This window comes from Lepus europaeus, chromosome 17, assembly GCF_033115175.1.
Source record: "Lepus europaeus isolate LE1 chromosome 17, mLepTim1.pri, whole genome shotgun sequence".
NCBI lineage: Eukaryota > Metazoa > Chordata > Mammalia > Lagomorpha > Leporidae > Lepus > Lepus europaeus.
In genome coordinates, this window is record NC_084843.1 from 15,244,407 (window position 1) to 15,265,824 (window position 21,418).

Below are 21,418 nucleotides of genomic sequence, written 5' to 3' on the forward strand. Positions count from 1 at the left end.
ATCACCTCGTTCTAGTCCTCACAATCCAATGAAGCAGACTCCATTCCAGGGAACTGAAATATAAAAAGATTAAAGGAATCGTCCCAGGGTACAAGGAAGGGACAGAGGCAGAACTGGAGTGCTGTCCTGTAGGGCTCCAGGGGCCAGGGGCCATTCTTGTGAATTGCTTGTATGCTTTAACTTGTGTATTCGTTTCGTTTCCCAAATTAGACTGTAGGCACTGTGATCCACCCATGATCCTCACACCGGGCCATGCTCTCATGGAGGCTCCAGAAATGTCTGCTGCATGAATAAAAGGACTAAAGTTCAAGATCTCGGAAAAGAATGCACCTAAGAAAACACTACATACGTTTGCTTTGAGGGTCTAATTCCCAAGGCAGGGTAGATGTGTAAAGCGTACTTGGTCCCAGCAATCATCATCAACTACCTCTCACTCCAATCTAAGGAGGAAGCACTGCATTCGAATTCGGAAGGCCAACTTCTGCTGCGCTGGTTAAAACAGAGAAGGCTTTTTTCCCGACACAGCGCTTGATGCTTTTTGGGAGAAATCTGCCCTCAAGAGGGAACTGGTAGGAACTGAAAAGGAACTAGCCTGAGCCTTCTAGGCCCTCCCTAAATACCGTATGGAGAGTGTTTTATTTGGCCTTTGGCAAAGTCAAAGGCTGAAACAACCTGATCTAACCTCACAATCCCCAGAGCCGCCTGATTTCAGACTTGTGACACGTGGCAGCTGGCAACTGGAACACACCCACTCCCTAAGACTCTACCAAGGGAGGCTCATTTCTGAGGACAGGGGCAAGAGGCACATCCCAGTTCTGCTCAAGGTGTGACCTTCTCTCCTACATTCAAAATGCAGTCTATCCGCTTAAGAATACACTTTCAAATATTTATATTTGAAAATATCTTAGTTCCATTTTTCTTGTTACAGGCACTTAATAGGAAGTGAGAAGAAATCATTAAGTAAAAAATAAAGAAAACTCAACACTTATTTAAATGAATATGCATTTAGTCAACTAAAAAAAAAAAAAAAAGCCCAAGGCTGACCTAAGTGAATAAAGACTGGAAAGTAGTAGCAGCAGAGGGAAGCCTTATTCTGCAGATCCACACAAGCCACAGCTGAACACAGTCACCCACCAGGTACAGGGTTATCTCCCAGCTCTGTAGAGTCCTGGCAATTATGTTAATCAAAATCAAAAGGAGTACACAGGAAAGCTAAGGAAATTAACAGAGGGATAGCAAGATTCATTCCCAGATGAAACGATGAAGCAAATACACAAACAGAACTGAATAACTGGAAACTAATCTTGGCCTATGAACAAACATTCTTCCAGGAAAGGCCTTATTATATACGAATCCCTTCCCAGGAGAGAAGGGTAAGACCAGGTGTAAGTAACCAAACACTTCCAGGTAAATCAGGTAGTGTCATAGTCACAGCGGAAAACACTACATTTCCAAACACAGGGCACCAGCTCCCAGGACCAGCAGAATATTACCCAACATTCTCTAACCAACCTCCCCAAGTAAAGAACCTGGATACCATGGTGCCGGTCAGACGATGCCTAATTTGGTAGATGCGAACATATGCAATTATAAAAACATAATGAGAGAAAACCAGGGCCTCAGGACAAAAATAAGCCATTACTGGGAGAGCAGAAAAGCCATCTTCCTTTTTTCTCAGTACTTATTTCTGTAAATGACAGCCTGAGGTAGCATGGCTATAAATAATGTAATAAATATTTATTCCCACCTAGTTCAATACTAAGCCATACTCAGTGTTTAGAAAGTCTTTTTAAAGAATACGAATTATTATAAGCATCACTGTTTTATATGTCTTAGATTCTTTTAACATAAACATGCTGTTCGAAGATTGCAGAAGGAAAACTAAACATTGTAGCTTAAATTAAGACTACAATTTGCACAGTCCTTAACTGTTAACCCTGTTCATTCACGAAATACTGTCTATCTCGACTTGTTTTCCTAAGAGCTTGTCCTGTGGTTAAATGTCTTAACATTTCCCCTATATCTTATAACAACCGTACTCGAGTTTTGTTTTCATTACTGAAGTAAAAAATGTTAATTTTTATTCCGTAGCCAGACACTTATGTTATCAGTCTTTGCCATTTTTACGGATTTAAAGTGCTCCACGGCACAACCCAAAACGCCATTGTTTTAAAGGAGCAAAGTGGTGTTTCTTCACACAAGGCATGTTTGAACTTGGGCGAAGTAAACAAGCAGCGCGACTCGGCCCTTTGATTATGAAAACGGCGGCCAGGCGCACCCCGGTTTCCCGGCTCCCTGGAAAATGTGCGTCTCTGCTAGCACCCTCCGGGGAGCGCACAATCGCAGGATGGACCCAGAGGGGCCAGGAAGCGCTCTGGACCAGAAAGGAAACCCATGGCCCGAGCTGGGCGAGCCGGGCGGCTCTCAGAGCAGGCTCGATCGGACCCGAGGCTCCGGCTGCAGAGCGACCCTCGGGGTCCGGGCGAGGTCCCGGCCGGCGCGCTCACCCCCGGCCCCCCAAACCCTACCCGCCGGCCCAGGCGCCCGGGGCGCCCCCTTTGTCTGGCTCCAGGCTGACCGCTGTTTCCCGCAGAGGGTTAACGGTCCGGGAGCCCCGACCCCCGGCCCACCCCAGGGGCCCAGGCGGCCTCCGCGGCCCCGCCGGACCCCCGCCCGGCGGGCCCGGCCGCGTCCCCGAGCGCCCTCCGGGCCCGGTCCGGCCGCGGGGCCGCAGCGAGCGTAGGCCGCCGCCATCCCCGGCCTGCCGTGCGCCCGCAGCCCGCGGCCTCACCGCCTCCACGGCGTGCTGCAGGATGGAGGTGAACTTGGAGAACATCCTGTCCCGGGACTGCAGCAGCCTCTCCCGGGACGACCTGGAGAGCTCCTCGATCCGCCGCCGCCGCCCCTGCTGCGGCTGCCGGGGCCGCTCCAGAGTGAAGGCCGGTGCGGGGCGGGAAGGACGAGCAGAGGGGCCGAGGCAGGGCCCGGCCCGGCCGCCTCGGGTGTGCGCGGGCGGCGCGGCGGCTGCGGTGGGCGCCGGGGCGCGGCGGGCGGCGACGAGGGCGGCGGCGCGGACTCCGGCTCCGCGGGGCTCCGGCGGCGGCGGCGGTGGCGGCGGCGGCGGCGCGGCGCGGCTCGGACACCGTGGCAGCCCGGCCCGGGTTCCTTCCGCCCGCTCTGCCCGCCGCGGCCTGCAGGGGGCGCCGCCGCGGCCCGGGGAGGCCCCGCCAGGCCCGGCCCTGCCGGAGGGCGGGGGGCGCGGAGGCCGCGGCCGGCCGGACCGGCGGGACCCGGTAGGCCTGCCCGAGGCGGGGTCCGGCCCGACGGCCTTCGCTGGGCTCCGAGGCTCGGGGACCCCTGCACCCTTGCATGTTTGCAGCGGGCGTTGTGACAGACAGCTTTGTGTCTCCCGGGGAGTGCTGTGCTGATTGTGTCTGTGACGTTCAGCATGTGTGTGTGTCTGTGAAGTTCAGCGTGTGTGTGTGTGTGTGGTGTGTGTGTCTGTGACGTTCGTGTGTGTGTGTGTGTGGTGTATGTGTGTGTGGGGTGTGTGTGTGTGATGTTCAGCGTGTGTGTGTGTGGTGTGTGTGACGTTCAACATGTGTGTGTGTGTGACGTTCAGCCTGTGTGTGTGGTGTGTGTGTGAGTGTGTGTGACGTTCAGCATGTGTGTGAGTGTGTGTGTGGTGTGTGTGTGACATTCAGTGTGTGTGTGTGTGGTGTGTGTGTATGTGACGTTCGTGTGTGTGTGTGGTGTATGTGTGGTGTGTGTGTGTGTGTGGGGTGTGTGTGTGATGTTCAGCGTGTGTGTGTGTGTGGTGTGTGTGTGTGACGTCAGTGTGTGTGTGTGTGACGTTCAGTGTGTGTGTGTGGTGTGTGTGTATGTGACGTTCAGCATATGTGTGTGTGTGTGACGTTCAGCCTGTGTGTGTGTGGTGTGTGTGTGAGTGTGTGTGACGTTCAGCATGTGTGTGAGTGTGTGTGTGGTGTGTGTGGGTGTGACATTCAGTGTGTGTGGTGTGTGTGTGACGTTCAGCGTGTGTGTGTGGTGTGTGTGTGACGTTCAGCATGTGTGTGTGTGTGACGTTCAGCGTGTGTGTGTGTGTGACGTTCAGCATGTGTGTGTAGTGTGTGTGTGATGTTCAGCGTGTGTGTGTGTGTGTGACGTTCAGCATGTGTGTGTGTGTCTGTGACGTTCAGCATGTGTGTGTGGCGTGTGTGTGTGTGACGTTCAGCATGTGTGTCTGTGACGTTCAGCATATGTGTATGTGAGTGTGTGTGTGGTGTGTGTGTGTCTGTGATGTTCAGCATGAGCATGTGTGTGTGTGGTGTGTGTGTGTGTGTGACGTTCAGCATATGTGTGTGCATGAGTGTGTGTGACGTTCAGCATGTGTGTGTGTGTGGTGTGTGTGTGTGTGTGACATTCAGCATGTGTGTGTGTGACGTTCAGCCTGTGTGTGGTGTGTGTGTGTGTGACATTCAGCGTGTGTGTGTGTGTGACGTTCAGCATGTGTGTGTGTGGTGTGTGTGTGTGTGACGTTCAGCGTGTGTGTGTGTGTGTGTGTGTCAGAGGCAGGGTCTGCTAAGGACAGATTTGGGTTATGGGCAAAGAAAACAACCCATTTTTCCTTTTTAAATTTTTTTTCCCCCTCACGGTATTCGTAAAGCAAAAACGTGAAGAAATCAACTCAGGAGCGTGGCGACATGGCTTGGCTAACCCTAGGATGTTAACACTGAAAAACGTTAAAACAGGAAGTCCCCGATGGGCAAGTGGCACTATGGTCGGTGGAGTAATCCGAGGTAAGGGTTTTGGTTCGTGTTTGATGTCAGGTGCCACGGCTCAGTGTAGCATTTTCTCTCCGGGTGTCAGAGGGTGGTGGGAAACACCAGGCAGAGTCAGGAGGGAGCTCCAATGCAGCGCCCGAGGTGGAGGCTAGTGTTGAAAACACCATGGAACAGCGTTCACGGTCCGGCCTTGCAGAAGCACGGCTAGCTGGTCTCTTAGGTTGAAACAACTGGAGGACGTTGGGTTTGCTTCATGCGGGAGTTGGTGTTTTACCCAAAGGACCATTAAGTTCTTGATGAGATGAGGTGGGGTAAGTTTGTGCACAACCAGCGATGAAAACGAGTGTGGGTAATGGCTCCTACCACGCGAGAGGAAAATTAGTATCCACCCGTAGAAAGAGATGCGGGGGCATGTGTTGCTGCATTCTTGCTATTCAGAATAGTGTTTATCAAAATCCTAAGGCCAGAAATCAAGATTTTTAGGGGATTGTAACTAGTCTGGCCTTCTTTGCTCCCCACAGAATCCCCACTGTACTCCACTGCAAGTGACTTTGACCTTCATCTCCTGTGTACCACCCACCCCCTCGGGTGCTGGGGGCATCCTCTATTGCTTGCTAACAATTGCAATGTGTTCCTTATGAAATCTTGGATCACTCTTTCTGCTTCGACCAGGAGCACATATAGTGTTCATTATTATTATTCACATAGCTTAAGATGGTTAGCCGTATTGTTAACAATAATTATTCTCCCGGACTAATTGTTGTGCATTTTGTATTTTCATAATACCTTACAACTACTAATTGTATGAGGAGGTCTGTTTAAAGCAGGCTGAGAGTTGTTTGTGTTTGACGATGCCTATCTTTGTATACTTAGTACAGACACAATAAAATACATATTTTGTTCTAGATAAATATCAATATTCAGAATGATGATTCATTTACTTGCTATCTGGGTTCCTGGACACATGTATTGGACTGGAATTATAACTGAAGAGATATTCCTATGTCCTATTCTCACCCTAGAATCCTGTAGTGACGCTAACACCATCATCAGCTAATACATGGGTATACTTGTACCCAGCTCAGTAAGCTGTGATTTGAGAAAACACAGGAAGGCTCCTCCTAGTTTCTAAAACACTTAGGTGTAGGAACCTGAACTCCTCAATTAGAACTTTATTCCTCTGGCTTAAGCAAATAAGAAATTTAGTTGCTGTTAAAATTAATATTGGGAGAGATCACATATTAAACTATTATTCATTAAACCTCAGAGTGAATGAGTTTGTTAGATTGTTTTCTTTTTTTAAAAGATTTATTTATTTATTTGAAAGTCAGAGTTACATAGATAAGGTGAGGTAGAGAGAGAGAGAGAGAGAGAGGTCTTACATCTGCTGGTTCACTCTCCAATTGGCCGCAAGGGCTGGAGCTGTGCCACTCTGAAGCCAGGAGCCAGGAGATTCCTCTAGGTCTCCCACGTGCGTGCAGGGGCCCAAGGACCTTGGCCATCTTCCACTGCTTTCCCAGGCCATAGCAGAGAGCTGGACTGGAAGTGGAACAGCCAAGACTTGAACCAGTGCCCACATGGGATGCCTGCACTGGAGGCGGCAGCTTTACCTGCTACACTACAGTGCTGGCCCCACAGATTGTTTTCTAAAATGAAATTTGGGGCCGGCACTGTGGCATAGCAGGTGGAGCCTCTGTAACTCTGCCTTTCAAATGGATGGATATGTCTTTGAAAAAAATAAATAAATAAAATGAAATTTAACTAGTGAAGACACAGAACACCCTAGAAAATGGAAGCCCAATTGGAAGGGAGTTGAAAAGACAGAAAATAGAAGTAGGGTTAGGTGGTACCTGTTTCCAAAGTTAGACTTCTGGTTAAATATGTGGGCTAATACATGAAGTTAGCAGCATTCTCCACCCAAAACCATTAAGATGGCAGTAAATTTTTTTCAGCATATAAACCAAAAAGAACGAATAAATTGGGAGAGGAGATAACAGACACAGAGCCTTGAGAATAGATGGTAACCCCTTTGGAGGTTAAGTGATGTGGCTGACCCAAAAAAGCTCATTCTTAAGACAACAAGGAAGAAAGCCAGGAATCAAAGCAATATATTGATAGGAAGGTGCTTCAAAAAGTGTGCAAAAATGGAACTAAAAGATAGTTTTTGGTGCCAAAGTTTTTGAAATCATATACATGAGGAGGGAGTTTTCCAAGAGTTCATGGAAACCATATATTAAGGAAAAAAACTAGGGCCAGCGTTGTGGCATAGCAGGTTAAGCCTCTGCCCATGCATGAACTTCAAAAACTTTTTGCACCAAAATGTCCTTTTTTTATGATTTATTTTTATTTATTTGAGAGGCAGAGTTACGGAAAGAGAGAGAGAGAGAGAGTCTTCCATCCGCTGGTTTACTCCCCAAATGGCCACAACGGACGGAGCTAGGCCAGGCCAAAGCCGGGAGCCAGGAGCTTCTTCTAGGTCTCCCACATGGGTGCAGGGGCCCAATCACTTGGGCTGTCCTCTGCCACTTTCCCAGGTGCATTAGCAGAGAGCTGGATGGGAAGTGGAGCATGAACTGGTTTTCATATGAGATGCTGGAGTCACAGGTGGCTGCCTAACATGTTACACCACAATGCCAGTCCCCATATCCTTATTTTTTTAATTCCATTTTCCCATGAGCTTTCTGAAGTACCCTTGTACACCCACAGAACTGCTCATTGGCTCTGGAAGTGGAGATAAAAAGAGACCAAAAATGTCAGAATGGATTGAAAGCTTATTTAGAATCAAACAGACCTTTTCCCATCCACAAGGTTGTCTGACTACCCCTGTCTGATCCTGGTGGGAGGTTAGAAAAACTAATTACTGACAGGGGTTGCATACTTGGGGGGGAGGGTGGCATTGGAGAGGAGGGAAGAGGATAAAATGAAAGTAAACACTGTGGAAGGTGAGACACACAAGCACACCCTCATCCTCCTCTTGGCTCCCATGATAAAGGCATCACTCTGACCCATGCGGGTTGATAGCAGAGGTCTTTTTTGGAACCCGAGTAGCCCAAGAGAAGAGATCCGATGACACTGATGGAGGCAATGCCCAGTTGACCGGCTCCACACATGTGCCCAGGCTTCCCATTTTTCTCATGCACCTTGTAACGAATTGAGCAGGTTCTCCAGACTCTTCCGTTTTATGTTGAGGGCTGGTGAGTTAAGGATGGAGACATGATCTAACTATGAGGTCTGAGAGGTGACCCTAGGGGCAGGTCTGCAGACCACAGGGGGCGTGCCCTGAGACAAGAGTTCTGAGAGTGGGTTATTGGAGCTGAATTTGACCTGTCCTCCCTCTGCTTCCTGGCTCACCATGTGATTGTCGCTCTGCACCCAAGCTCTGCCGTTGATGTCTCCACTAAATCCCAGATTAATGGTGCTGGATTTGAACTGTGAACCTCCGAACTGTGACCTGAAATAAACTTCCTCCTTCCCAAGACGCTCCTCTCAGGTGTTTCGATTACAGTAACAGAAAGCTGACTAATACACACCTCTCTCAGGAAGATCTGTCAGTGTGGGGGTCGCCAAATTTGAGGAAGCTTAAAACAGGGTTTCTTGCATTGAATGGGTAAGGAGAGATGGAGAGAAGATACTAATGAGTATTCTCAGGAATGAAAAGAGTATTTTGCATCCATAGAATAACACTAGTGTACTATTTCTAAAGAGCATTTAGAAAAGAAAAGAGGAACTCCTAGAAATCAAGGATATGATAACAGAATTGAAAACATTAAATAAAAAGGATGGAAAACAAACTTAAAAATGTCTCCCAAATATAGTACAAAAGTGATGTAATGATGAAAATTGGAGGAACTAAGATTTTAAAAATTAGAGGTCAGTCCAGGGGATCTAGCACCTGAATAATTGGAGACAATAGAGGGAGGAAGTCATTAAAAGTATACTCTTGATAAAATTTTACAGATTTAAAAGATGAGTTTCCAGATTGAGAGAGCCTATTAAATACCAGAACAACTATTGAGAAAAAAGTTCACTTTAGTACCCATTATTGTAAAATTTCAGAACACTGGGTTCAAGGAAAGATCTTGCCGCACTTCCAATGACAAAGAAACAAAAATAAGTTTCTACAAGAATCAAGAATTAGTTCATTACACTTTTCAACAACACAGGAAGTGAGAAGGCATTGAGGCAATGCCTGCAAAATTCTGGGGTAAAATTATTCCCAACCTAGAATTCTATACTAAGATGTCAATCAAGTGTAAGGATAAAATAAAAATAAACCATTTCAGATGTTCAAGAAACTAAAAATTTTTCCTACCTTGCACCTTTTCTCAGGAAACTGCTAGAAGATGTGTTCCATCCAAACTCAGAGAATAAACCAAAGGAGAAGGTGAGATACAGATAACAGTGCCCAGCACAGGGTGAAGCAGAACTGCAGGATGTCAACAAGCTATGGAGCAGCCACCCAATCCGGATAAGAGAAGTCAGTTGCTCCAGGAGAGGTTTTCTCAAGATAAAACTGATAAACCCGCATTTGAGCAGATCTTCCCAACAAGGAAAGTCTATGTTAAATTAGTGACAGACACAAAGAAAACTAAGCAAAGGAAAAAAAAAAAAAACCTAGATTATGATTAGCACTGAGAAAAATAAATGTAGGAACTAGTAATCATGGTGTATGTGGCTCACCTATAAAGATAATTTACGTAATCATAATATAAACACTGAACATTGATCTAATTAGGACTGTGATATTGCTCTGTTGGGAAGATGGAAGGATGGATGTGTGATGATGGTGGCGAGATGTGTGTGTGTGTGTATGTAAGGAAACTAAATCCTCATTATCTGTGTTGGGAGACATTAGATAATGCCTAACAGAAACATCAAGGAATAACAGCATATTATTAAACAGAAGAAGTAAATAAGAGCCCTCTCAACACGTTGAAAGAGGTTGCCTGTGTGGAGTAGGAAACTGGGAGTTGGGAGGGGGGAAGGGGAGTTGGGAGGGGGGAGGTGGGAAGCTTTCATCACAAACCTTGTAAAACCTCTGGCCACACTGTGTGCTGGTGTAACCCAAAGCTTGCTTGGCAAGGGAAGAAAGTAGAGGCAGGAAACCATTTCTGCTGCTTTTGTAAAGTTCGGGCAAGAGATTATAAGAGTTCTTAGCTGTAGGAGTGGGACAGTGATGGTAGAACTGAGAGATGAGGTGAGATCCAGCGTTAGCAGGGAAAGGACCAGTCCTCCGATGTTGCTGGGCTTCCTGGCTTGGATGAAGTTAGGTGAAGGTGCCATCCATCGAGATGGGGAATATGGAGATGTAGAAAGACAGATGGGGCCGGCGCCACAGCTCACTAGGCTAATCCTCCGCCTGCGGCACCGGCACACCGGGTTCTAGTCCTGGTCGGGGCGCCGGATTCTGTCCCGGTTGCTCCTCTTCCAGTCCAGCTCTCTGCAGCGGCCCAGAAGTGCAGTGGAGGATGGCCCAGGTCCTTGGGCCCTGCACCCGCATGGGAGACCAGGAGGAAGCACCTGGCTCCTGGCTTCGGATCAGCGCAGCACACCAGCCATAGCAGCCATTTGGGGGGGTGAACCAACAGAAGGAAGACCTTTCTTTCTGTCTCTCTCTCTCACTGTCTAACTCTGCCTGTCCAAAAAAAAAAAAAATTAAGGGCCGGCGCCGCGGCTCACTAGGCTAATCCTCCGCCTTGCGGCGCCGGCACACCGGGTTCTAGTCCCGGTCGGGGCACCGATCCTGTCCCGGTTACCCCTCTTCCAGGCCAGCTCTCTGCTGTGGCCAGGGAGTGCAGTGGAGGATGGCCCAAGTGCTTGGGCCCTGCACCCCATGGGAGACCAGGAGAAGCACCTGGCTCCTGCCATCGGATCAGCGCGGTGCGCCGGCCACAGCGCACTACCGCGGCGGCCACTGGAGGGTGAACCAACGGCAAAAGGAAGACCTTTCTCTCTGTCTCTGTCTCACTGTCCACTCTGCCTGTCAAAAATAAAAATTAAAAAAAAATTTAAAAAAAAAAGACAGATGGATTTGACATTATGTTACAGTTGATCTTCTGTGTAATTCCACCTATGAGGAGCTCTAGTGGAGAGTGCTAAGTTCGGATTCAGAAGTCGGGAGAGATCTGGGCTGGTCATAAAAGACTTGAGAATAATCTCTGGAGGATGGCAAGTGAGATAAAAGAATAAATGAGGTAGTTCAGTGAGATGATGCAATAAGAAGATAGAACAGATGCAAACTTGAGGGCCCCTGTGTTTAAGGCCTGGGAAATGGAAGAGGAATCCGTTTACAAACAGCAGTCAGAGATAGGATAACAATTGTTAAGAAGTGAATTTCAAATTTTGCAAGATTGATTCTTGCAAGATATGACAATGAATTAGCATGGGCTACAGGCTCTCTCTCCTGGTCTCTATTCTGCAGGTGCCACAGAAACAAGAGAGAAACGGAGGGATCTCTGAACCTTACATAAAAATCACGAACTCTAGTGTCCTTTGTTATATTTCCTTGGTTTGCTTTTTTCTTTTCTTTTTTTTTTTTTTTTTGAGATTTTAAAATTTATTTTGAAAGAGAGAGAGAGAGATCTTCCAGTTCACTCTCCAGATGGCCACAGTGCCGGAGCCAGGAGTCTCACCCAGGTCTTGCACACTGGGACCATCTTCTGCTGCTTTTCCCAGGCCATTAGCAGGGAGCTGGATAGGGAGTAGAGCAGCTAGGACATGAACCAGCATCCATATGGGATGCCAGCATCACTGGTAGTGGCTTTACCTGCTATGCCACAGCACCAGCTCCTTGGTTCACTTCTGATTACAGCTGTGGCCACTGTGTATAGTTCTATACAAGATCAGGCTAACCTCATGGTGACAGCGTCTCACCTCAATCCTGTGCTGTCTTTTTCAGAACTTCCACTGCTGGAAATTCTGTATATGGAAGGCTCTGCTTCTTCCAAAGGCACAAATGGACTTAGCATCCACAGGGACAACTTTTAGCTGGTAAGAGGATGGAATCTGGTGGGTAGATGCTGTAGCGCCCCGTCCTGGTGGGAGGTTCTGGGAAGCAGTTCTGGGAAGTGTTCTGCACAAGTCTCAGGAGGCCTCCGTGTGATCAAAGCCCGTTGCCCACAGTGGTGACCTCAGCATCCTCTTATGCTCCTCCTCCTCCCTGCTCACTCGCCCCACTTCCTCATAGTCCGAGATTTGAAGTAACCTCCTCGGAGTCAAGTCTTTCTCTATATCCGAGGCTCTACTTTTGAGAAAATCCATTGTGTGTAGAAGCTAGAGTGGGAGAAATCTATGGGGGAAGGCCAGATGCCACAAACTGGGTATAGGACTGCCATGCCCCATAGCCTGGAAAATTATAATGAAGGAAGTAATTCCTGGAAATGAGCAGGGCCTATTAGGTTCTATTACATAATGTCAGAAAAATCCCCAAAAATAGTGGCTTTAAGAAGTTCGCTTGATTGTCAAGGAAATAAGTTTGCTGATAGGCAGCCAGGATTCCTATGATGACTTCACAGAGTCGCCGTGCTCATAACTTTCTGCGCCACCGTCCAGTGCTGTCAAACTCAGGATCACGTCATAGTCCCACAGAGGCGCTGGCACTTCAGGTACCAATTTTCAGGCAGTAAGGGATGAACCAAGGGAAAAGATCACCTTCCCCTTCCTAACAGATCCTTGCTAAAAGTGCCACATTTTTATGTACAGTTCATTGACTAGAATTTCTATAACCATGCCTAATGGCTAGGAAAGAAAATTGGGAAATTTAGTGTTCAATTTTGGGTAACCACCAGAAAAATAAAAATAGTATGCCTTTCAAATTCTGTTCAAACAATTTGCTCGATCCAATGAAATGTAGGAGAGAAGAAAAAGTTTACTTTAAAGAATAATGAAAAATTGAAAGCATGAAATGGATCTTCCTATAATAAATGTAAATGGATTTAACTCATCAATTAAAAGTTAGAGATACATAGTTTGGAGTTTTAAATAGCACAATATTTTCTTAAAAAGATACATTTAAAAGGGAAGAGAAAGGCTAAAGTAAAAGAATAGACAAATATATACCAGAAAAATATGAATTAAAGAAAGACCAGGTTAGCAATTATATTAGACAAAATAGAATTGAAGATGAAGAACATCCAAGGGATAAAGATGAGTATCACATACTGATAAAATAATAATAGATCAGGGGCCGCTGCTATGGCGCAGTGGGTTAACGCCCTGGCCTGAAGCGCCAGTGTGCCATATGGGCGCCAGTTCAAGACCCAGCTGCTCCACTTCCATTCCAGCTCTCTGCTCTGGTCTGGGAAAGCAGTGGAAGATGGCCCAAGTCCTTGGGTCCCTGCACCCACTTGGGAGACCCAGAAGAAGCTCCTGGCTTCTGGCTTCGGATCAGCGCAGCTCTGGCCATTGCAGCCAATTGGGGAGTGTGAACTGTCAGATGGAAGACCTCTCTCTCTCTCTCTCTCTCTGTAACTCTGACTTTCAAATAAATAAATAAATATTTAAAAAATAATAATAATAGATCAAGAACATACATGTATGTGGATAGATCTTACAAATATAGAAACAAAACATTAAAGCAATTACAGGGAGAAGTCAACCTTTGTATTTGAAGATTTTAATTCACTCATATAATCAGATCAAGCTCAGAAAATAAGCAAAAACATGGAATTTTTAAAAAATTTATTCGACAGAGAGACTGAGAGAGACAGAGAGAAAGGTCTTCTTTCTGTTAGTTCACCTCCTAAATGGCTGCTATGGCCGGAGTTACACCGATCTGAAGCCAGGAGCCAGGTGCTTCCTCCTGGTCTCCCATGCAGGTGCAGGCACCCAAGCACTTGGGCCATCCTCCACTGCCCTCCTGGGCCACAGCAGAGAGCTGGACTGGAAGAGGAGCAGCCGGGACTAGAACCCAGCACCCATATGGGATGCCGGCACCGCAGGCGGAGGTTAACCAAGTGAGCCACAGCACAGGCCCCTAGAAATGGAATATTTAAATAACATGAGTAATAAATTCAAGGTGAACATTGTAGAGAAATTTATAATCATAGAAAATCACATTTTCAAGCTCACATGGAACATTTACAAAATCTGACAATGCACCAAGATATAAAAAGCTTAAAGAAATTCTAAAGACTTAACAAAATTCTTTCTTAACCAAGTTAACTGGGCAACACATGCCACACAGAATTTACACTCTAGTGAGAAAGAGTAATAACAGACATATACATAATAAAAATCCTCATAGGGATAAATGCTGTGAAGAAAGTAGAGTAAGGAGAGAGCAGATTGCTTGGGGAAGTGTTATTTTAAGTCAGGTGGCTGGAGAAGTCTTCTCTGAGGTGGTGCCATTTGAACAAACAAGGGAATTAACTGTGAATAGGAAACAAGAGTGTCTCCTGGTCATGGAGAATGGTGGGTGCAAATGTCTTCTGATGGCAGGAATTGGCACATGTGAGGAAGATGTGTGTGGCTGTAACACGGATGAGATTAAGAGAAAAGAGAGCTCAATGTGCAGTTAGAGAGGAAGCAAGGAGTCAGATCGATCATGTAGAGCAGCAACACTCAACCCTATCAAATCCAAGAGTCCCCTTTCTCTTAGAATAAAAATGTTCATAGAAGTATAACACAGAATCACTTGTCTGTGAGCACCCTAATGACTGTTCACAAAGTGAGCACTCTAGGAGGTCAGCCCCTAGATCAACAGAGAGAATTAGCACACCCAAGAAGACTCTTCAAGCCCCTTTCCAGCCACTGGTCCTTGAGGTGGTCACCATTATTCCGACTCTGAATACCATACATTGCTTTGACATCACTTTATATAAATCACTTTATATAAACTTTATATAAATAGAACCATATAATGTGTATTCTGTCATTGGTAGAGGCAGTGTTTCCAAGGTCAAATTTGCTAATATTTTGTTTCTGATCTTGTATATTCTTATTAATTCTTTGCTTGTTCTGTCAGCTTCTGAGACACGTAATTTAGACTCTTACAGAGGCACTGTTAAAACTTTTTCTATGTTTGGTGATGACAGTTTTTGCTTTATACATTTTGAAGCTATGTTTTGTGCATGTTCAGGTTTTGATTTTTGGTCCCTTCCTGGGGGAGTGGCCTCTGTATCCTTATGTGTGTCTTTTTATGATAACAACCCCATTCCATTCAAGCTGCTCTAATGGCCCAGACCCTTCTGGTATAATGGTTGGGGTCACCAAAGGAACTACAACCAGCTGAGGTGCTTGCTGAGGGCAGAGGGATGGGGACTGAGTAGCATACACCACTATGACCACATGATCAGTTGTAAAAACAAGGACCAAGTCAGTTAAGAGTATTTCTTCCATGTTTTTATAGGAATGTACACAGAGAGAGAGAGAGAGAGAGAGAGAACTTGTTTCCTTCCCTCTCTTATTCTCCTATCATGTCAGTATTTAAATTATAACAAAGGAGAGTATGAATAAAATCAAGAAAGAATGACTATCACCCAAAGACAGAAAGATCTTAGCCTCTTTTGGAAACATGGGTAGTGTATTTTTAGTTGTATACGACATAGTTGTACTACGTTTAGTAGAAGCCTAACATTTTTATTGTCTTCATTTGAAAATCAAATGTGATATGAAGAGCTGTGCCTGTGTGCCAAGTTAACAGAGGATGGAATGTGTCTATTTGGTTAGGCCAGACTGTTTCCCATAATCCCCTTCCCTGTGTTTTCGGTTAAGGGTGTGCCACAAGAGACATTTTTTTATGAGATTAGGAGGGCAGAAGCAAAGCAGCAGCTATTTCAGGCATATGATTTTTGTGATCTCCTGGTGCTTTTGTAGCCCTTGCCCACTTTCTTGGGGGGTGGAGCAGCTTCTCCGCCTCTCCCCAGCTTCCGTCACCTTCTCCGATGACTCATTCAGAAGTGTGCTGGTCTCTATGACAAAGACGCTGGGTTCTCCTGCAGGATGTCGACATCACTGAAGTCGGAGATGGTGAGAGGAAGACAGCCCCAGGTTCTGGTCATTTGTCCCTGCTGCCCCCACGTTGTGACCTGCCTCTTTGCAGACGCCTGCCCTGCAGACCAGGCCTCAACGTTGGAGAGGAAGACACCATCCTTAAAGACACTGTTCAGCTTCCATAACCGCATAGTCAACTCCCTGGAGTAAATTGGTGTGAGAGACAGTGTGATCCCACTGGTTCTAGATAACTGGTTGAATTCTCAGTGACACAGATGAAAAAATGGTACTTAGGGAAGTATCATTTTTCCTTCATATATTCCTTCTGTTTTTCCCACTCTTTTTTTTTTTTTTTTTTGACAGAGTGGATAGTGAGAGAGAGAGAGACAGAGAGAAAGGTCTTCCTTTTTGCTGTTGGTTCACCCCCCAATGGCCGCTACGGCCGGCGCATCTCGCTGATCCGAAGTCAGGAGCCAGGTGCTTCTCCTGGTCTCCCATGCGGGTGCAGGGCCCAAGGACTTGGGCCATCCTCCACTGCACTCCCAGGCCATAGCAGAGAGCTGGCCTGGAAGAGGGGCAACCAGGATAGAGTCCGGCGCCCCAACCGGGACTAGAACCTGGTGTGCCGGCGCCGCAGGCGGAGGATTAGCCTGTTAAGCCACGGCGCCGGCCCTGTTTTTCCCACTCTTACCCTATAACATCAGTGTCATGGGATTTTACATTTACATGGAAGTCTTATAAGATAAAACTTGAGAAGATCTGGAATGCTCGCTTTCATTACCCTGAAATACATCAAGGCTAGACCACAGTTTTGACACATACAATCATTTATTGCTTAATGACAGGAACGTGTTTTAAGAAATATCTCAATGGATGATTTCGTCATCATGTTAACATCACGGAGTATACTTATACACACTAAGCCATCGCTAGCTGAAATGTTCTTGCGTAACAGATGCCTGCTCTGTGGTGTTCATCATCTTGTTTTCAAGTGGATTTCATTTGTTTATCACATTCAGTCATGAAGCCAGGTTGGGGGTGACAAAGATGTTGGCAATCTCTTATTTGATGAGTTGGTGGGAACATTTTTAAACTGCCATTATTTTAGGAAGTGAGTTGGCAGGTATAGACTGTGGAAGTGAGATCTGCACTTGAACCTTTGGCTTGATGCTGACACTGTTTAAGGAGCCATGGTAGGGATAATTAGCACAGTAGGTCTACCATCAATTTATTTGAGAGGTAGAGTTACAGACAGTGAGAGGGAAAGACAGAGAGAAAGGTCTTCCTTCCGTTGGTTCACTCCCCAAATGGCCGCAATGGCCGGCACTGCGCCGATCCGAAGCCAGGAGCCAGGTGGTTCTTGCTGGTCTCCCATGCGGGTGCAGGGCCTAAGCTCTTGGGCCATCCTCCATTGCCTTCCCGGGCCACAGCAGAGAGCTGGACTGGAAGAGGAGCAAACGGGACTAGAACCTGGCACACATGTGGGATGCCGGCGCTGCAGGCAGAGGATTAACCAAGTGAGCCATGGCACCGGCCCCGAGAAAAGTCCCTCTTGTGGTGGTGATGAATTCACCAAGTAGTTTCGAGCTACTAAGCAGTGTTGTCAGGTACCAGTATGGACCAGTGTGCAGCAGGAGCAGTGATGAAGAGGTGTGATTTTTCCACACCGTAGCTGACAAATAGTCGAGCACTTCCTAAGAAGCAGTGTGGTGGGGAGCTGGTAAGGCACACTTGACTTTGCCTCTCATACCTCCATAAATTTGACTGGGAAGGAAACAAGTCCAGGTGGAATTAAAAACTTTATTACTCGGGTCTCCGCAGGAATCATGAGCTTTAGGCTGACACCAGTACCCCCAGTCCCACAGGGGGCAGTGTGGAGCAGGTCCAAGTACATGCCACACTCAAGTGCACCGCACAGCTGAGAGGGAGTGCGCACAGGCAACCTCCAGTCTTGAAAGAAGCTGCCCCTGCTCCCTCTGGAGAGACACCTCATCTGTGTTGTCCTGGAATTTAAGCAAACTTTTCCTGAGGAAAAGGAAACTTCTATCCTGGAATTTCCCTGGAAGATTTCTCTCTACATCCATCCGTTGACCAGAAGGGAGAAAATACACGATGCTAGGCCGGCGCCGCGGCTCAATAGGCTAATCCTCTGCCTGCGGCACCAGCACACCAGGTTCTAGTCCCGGTCGGGGCGCCGGATTCTGTCCCGGTTGACCCTCTTCCAGGCCAGCTCTGCTGTGGCCCGGGAGTGCAGTGGAAGATGGCCCAAGTCCTTGGGCCCTGCACCCCATGGGAGACCAGGAGGAGCACCTGGCTCCTGGCTTCGGATCAGCGCAGCGTGCCGGCCACGGCAGCCACTGGAGGGTGAACCAACGGCAAAGGAAGACCTTTCTCTCTGTCTCTCTCTCTCTCACTATCCACTCTGCCTGACCAAAAAAAAATGTGCAAACATCCTTGGAAACGTAGTCCAGGATATGTTGCAATGCCATGGAGAATTGGCCATCAAAAGGAATATCTAATAAGGAATATCTTGGGGGAGACATTGGTCTTCAGAACATCAATTGCTGTCTTATATCCTCTGCCTCAAGTGCAAGTTTCTTAGAATGGATTGAATAATTTTTGCATAATCCAGAATTCTAAATGCCTATTGGAAGGCCAGTTCTAACATTTTATTGATAACTCTTGATTCATTTGTATTCTGGGATTTCCATGTCCTTTGGAATCTGTGCCCTCACCAAGGCATCTCTTGGAGTATCCTTGGGAATTGGCATCTTGCTAGCCTCTATGACCTACAATTGCTCTAATAATTTTTTTATTTTAATATTTTTTAAATTGTAAAACAATTTCAAAATTATAGTAGAGCTTCAAGTACCACTTAAAAAAACCCAAACTATTTGCTGGTAAGTTGCTGACATTATTCATTTGTCCATCCTTCCTGTGTAGTTTTGTGTGTATTTCCCATAAGCAAGAACGTTCTTCAACATAACTACAATGCAACTCATTAGTTTCCTAGAACTGTCGTAACAAATTACTACAGATCTGTGGCTTGAACTAACAGAAACGTATCCTTCTACAGTCTGGAGGCCAGACGTTTGAAGTCAAGGCGTCGGCAGGTGGTGCTCCCTCTGAAGTCTCCGGGGAAAGTCCCTTCTTTCCCTTTTCTACATCTGGTAGCTCCAGGTGTTCCTTGGCTAGTGATGCATTACCCTAACTTCTGCTTCCCATCTTCACATATTTGTGTGTTTCTCTCTCTCTCTCTCCCTCTCTCTCTCTCTCTCTCTCTCTCCTATTAATTTATTTAAGAAACAGAAAGAGTGAGAAACAGACAGATAAAGAGTGAGACCTCCCATCTGCTGATTTAGCTTGGGCCAAAGCCAGAAACCAGGAGCTTTATCCAAGTCTCCTCTGTGGGTGATGGGAACCCAATTATCTGAGCTTTCATTGCTATCTCCCAGGGTCTGCGTTAGTAGAGTCAGGGGTTAGAGCTGGGCCTCAAACTCAGGTGCTCTGATATGGAATGTCAGAGCTGACGTTTGGCACAGTGGTTAAGATGCCTGCATCCCATTTCAGAGTACCTGGGTTAGAGTCCTGGCTCCACTTCCAATCCCAAATTCTTGTTAATGTGCACCTTGGAGGCAGCAGATGGTGACCCACGTGTTTGAGTCCCTGCCATCTACATAGGAGGCCCAGATTAAGTTGTGGGCTCCTGGTTTCCACTTGGCCCCAGCCTTGGCTCTAGGGGGCACTTGAGGAGTGAACCAGCAGATGAGGTATCTCTATGTATTTCTCTCTTTTTCTCCCTTTCAATAAATAAACTTTTTAAGACATTTGTCATTGGATTTAGAACCCACCTTAATAATCCAGAATGATCTTAAGATCCTTAACTTAATTGCACCTGTAAAAATGATTTTTTAAAAAAAAGATTTATTTATTTACTTGAAAGGCAGTGTTACAGAGAGAGACAGAGAGAGAGAAAGGTCCTCTATCTGCTCTATCAGCCATCCAGTAATGGCTGCAATGGCCAGGACCGGGCTATGCTCAAAGCCAGGATCCCAGAACTCCATCTAGGTCTCCCACTTGGATGTCAGGGGCCCAAGCACTTGGGCCATCCTCTGCTGCTTTCCCAGGCACATTAGCAAGGAGCTGTATTGGAAGTAGAGCAGCCAGGATTTGAACCGGTGCTTATATGGGACGCTGGCTTTGCAGGCAACATGTTAGCCTGCTGCGCAACACTGGCCCTGCAAAGATGATTTAGTTGCATCTTCAAAGACTCTTTCCAAATGAGGTCACACTCACAGCTTTTAGGGATTAGAATGTGGACATATCTTTTGTGCAGCCATCTTCAACCCACTATAATCATAAGCCTTCTGCACATGGAGACTGATAATATTCAAATTGCTACCATCTAATTCACAGACTCCATTTCAAATTTTGCCAGTTTTCTCAAGAACGCCCTTTACAGTAAAAGGAGCCGGTTCGGAATCACGTGCTGTGAATACATGCTGTGCCTCTTGAGCTTTCTCCATCAGAAACATTTCCTTGGTCTTTCCTTCACTTTCATGACCTGACACTTTTAAATTAAGACTATAGGCACTTATTTGGTGGAATGACCTTTAATTTCAGTTTCAGATGTTTCCTCTTGGTTAGATTCAGACATGCATTCTTGGAGAGACTATCACAGACATTTTATCCTTGGACATCCATCGGGTGGCACCTGTTTTCATCTTGTTCGCTTTGACCCATTGGTAAGACAGGAAACTGCCAGACTTCTCCAGTGTTCAAGTCCTCTTTCCTCATACACAAACACCCTGTTCTTTATCAAAATTTCCCTTGAATTATATCACTATGAACTTATAATTTCCTATTCTAACCAAGGGTCATCATTCATTCCTCTTCTCCTCTTTTATTATTAAATGTTCAAGTTTTGGCTGATGGGAGTCCCTCCAAGCTGCCCTCTGGGTCCTTTTAATGTCGCCATTGTTCTTTGAGCATGTTCTTGTTTTCCTGATGGCATCTCAGGTTATATGATTATTCAATGTTCCATAGTCAGGTCTACAAGCAATACGGTAGCTTTTTCTTAAAATAGGAAGCATTATCAGTAGCAGAGGGCATGGCTTGCTCCAAAGTCCTATTGGCTTGCCAGGGGTTCCGAATGGCATCCTTACACACCGCAAACACTTTGAGACTCGCTGGATATGTGGAGTCATGGGCTCAGTAGGCAAAGCAGTCTGGGCTGCATCCTGGAACTACAGTGTAGCCTTCTATTGCCCACGTTTTCATTTAGAATCAGTAGCTTTACGGATGCATAGGAAAACAGGTTGGAGTAGTACATGCATATGGTGTATGTATAATCTCCAGAAATCCAAAGAGGTCCAACAATCATTGTGCCTTAAAAACAAAACAAAACTGAGGCTGGTGTTGTGGCATAGCAAGTAAAACAACCGCCTGTGACTACGGCATCCCCTGTGGGCACTGGTTCATGTCCTAGGGCTCCACTTCCAATCCAGCTCTCTGCTAATGCACCTGGGAAAAGCAGTGGAAGATGGCCCAAGTCCTTGGGCAGCTGTCACCCATGTGGGAGACCCAGATGAAGCTCCTGGCTCCTGGTTTCACTCTGGTCCAGCCCTGGCTACTATGGCCATCTGGAGAATGAACCAGTGGGTGGAAGATCTCTCTTTCCATCTCTCTCCTTCTCTCTCTGT

General features: G+C 46.4%; 1 protein-coding gene across 1 annotated transcript in view; it reads right to left on the reverse strand.

The window, feature by feature from the left end:
* The window catches only part of FHIP2A (FHF complex subunit HOOK interacting protein 2A), a 37,441-nt gene extending 34,479 nt beyond the window's left edge, over positions 1-2,962 (reverse strand). The window contains exon 1 of the mRNA XM_062214947.1: positions 2,792-2,962. Within this exon, the coding sequence (XP_062070931.1) occupies positions 2,792-2,836 (45 nt within the window). The 5' untranslated portion in view covers positions 2,837-2,962. The remainder of the gene's footprint in view (positions 1-2,791) is intronic.
* Positions 2,963-21,418: the final 18,456 nt, after the last annotated feature.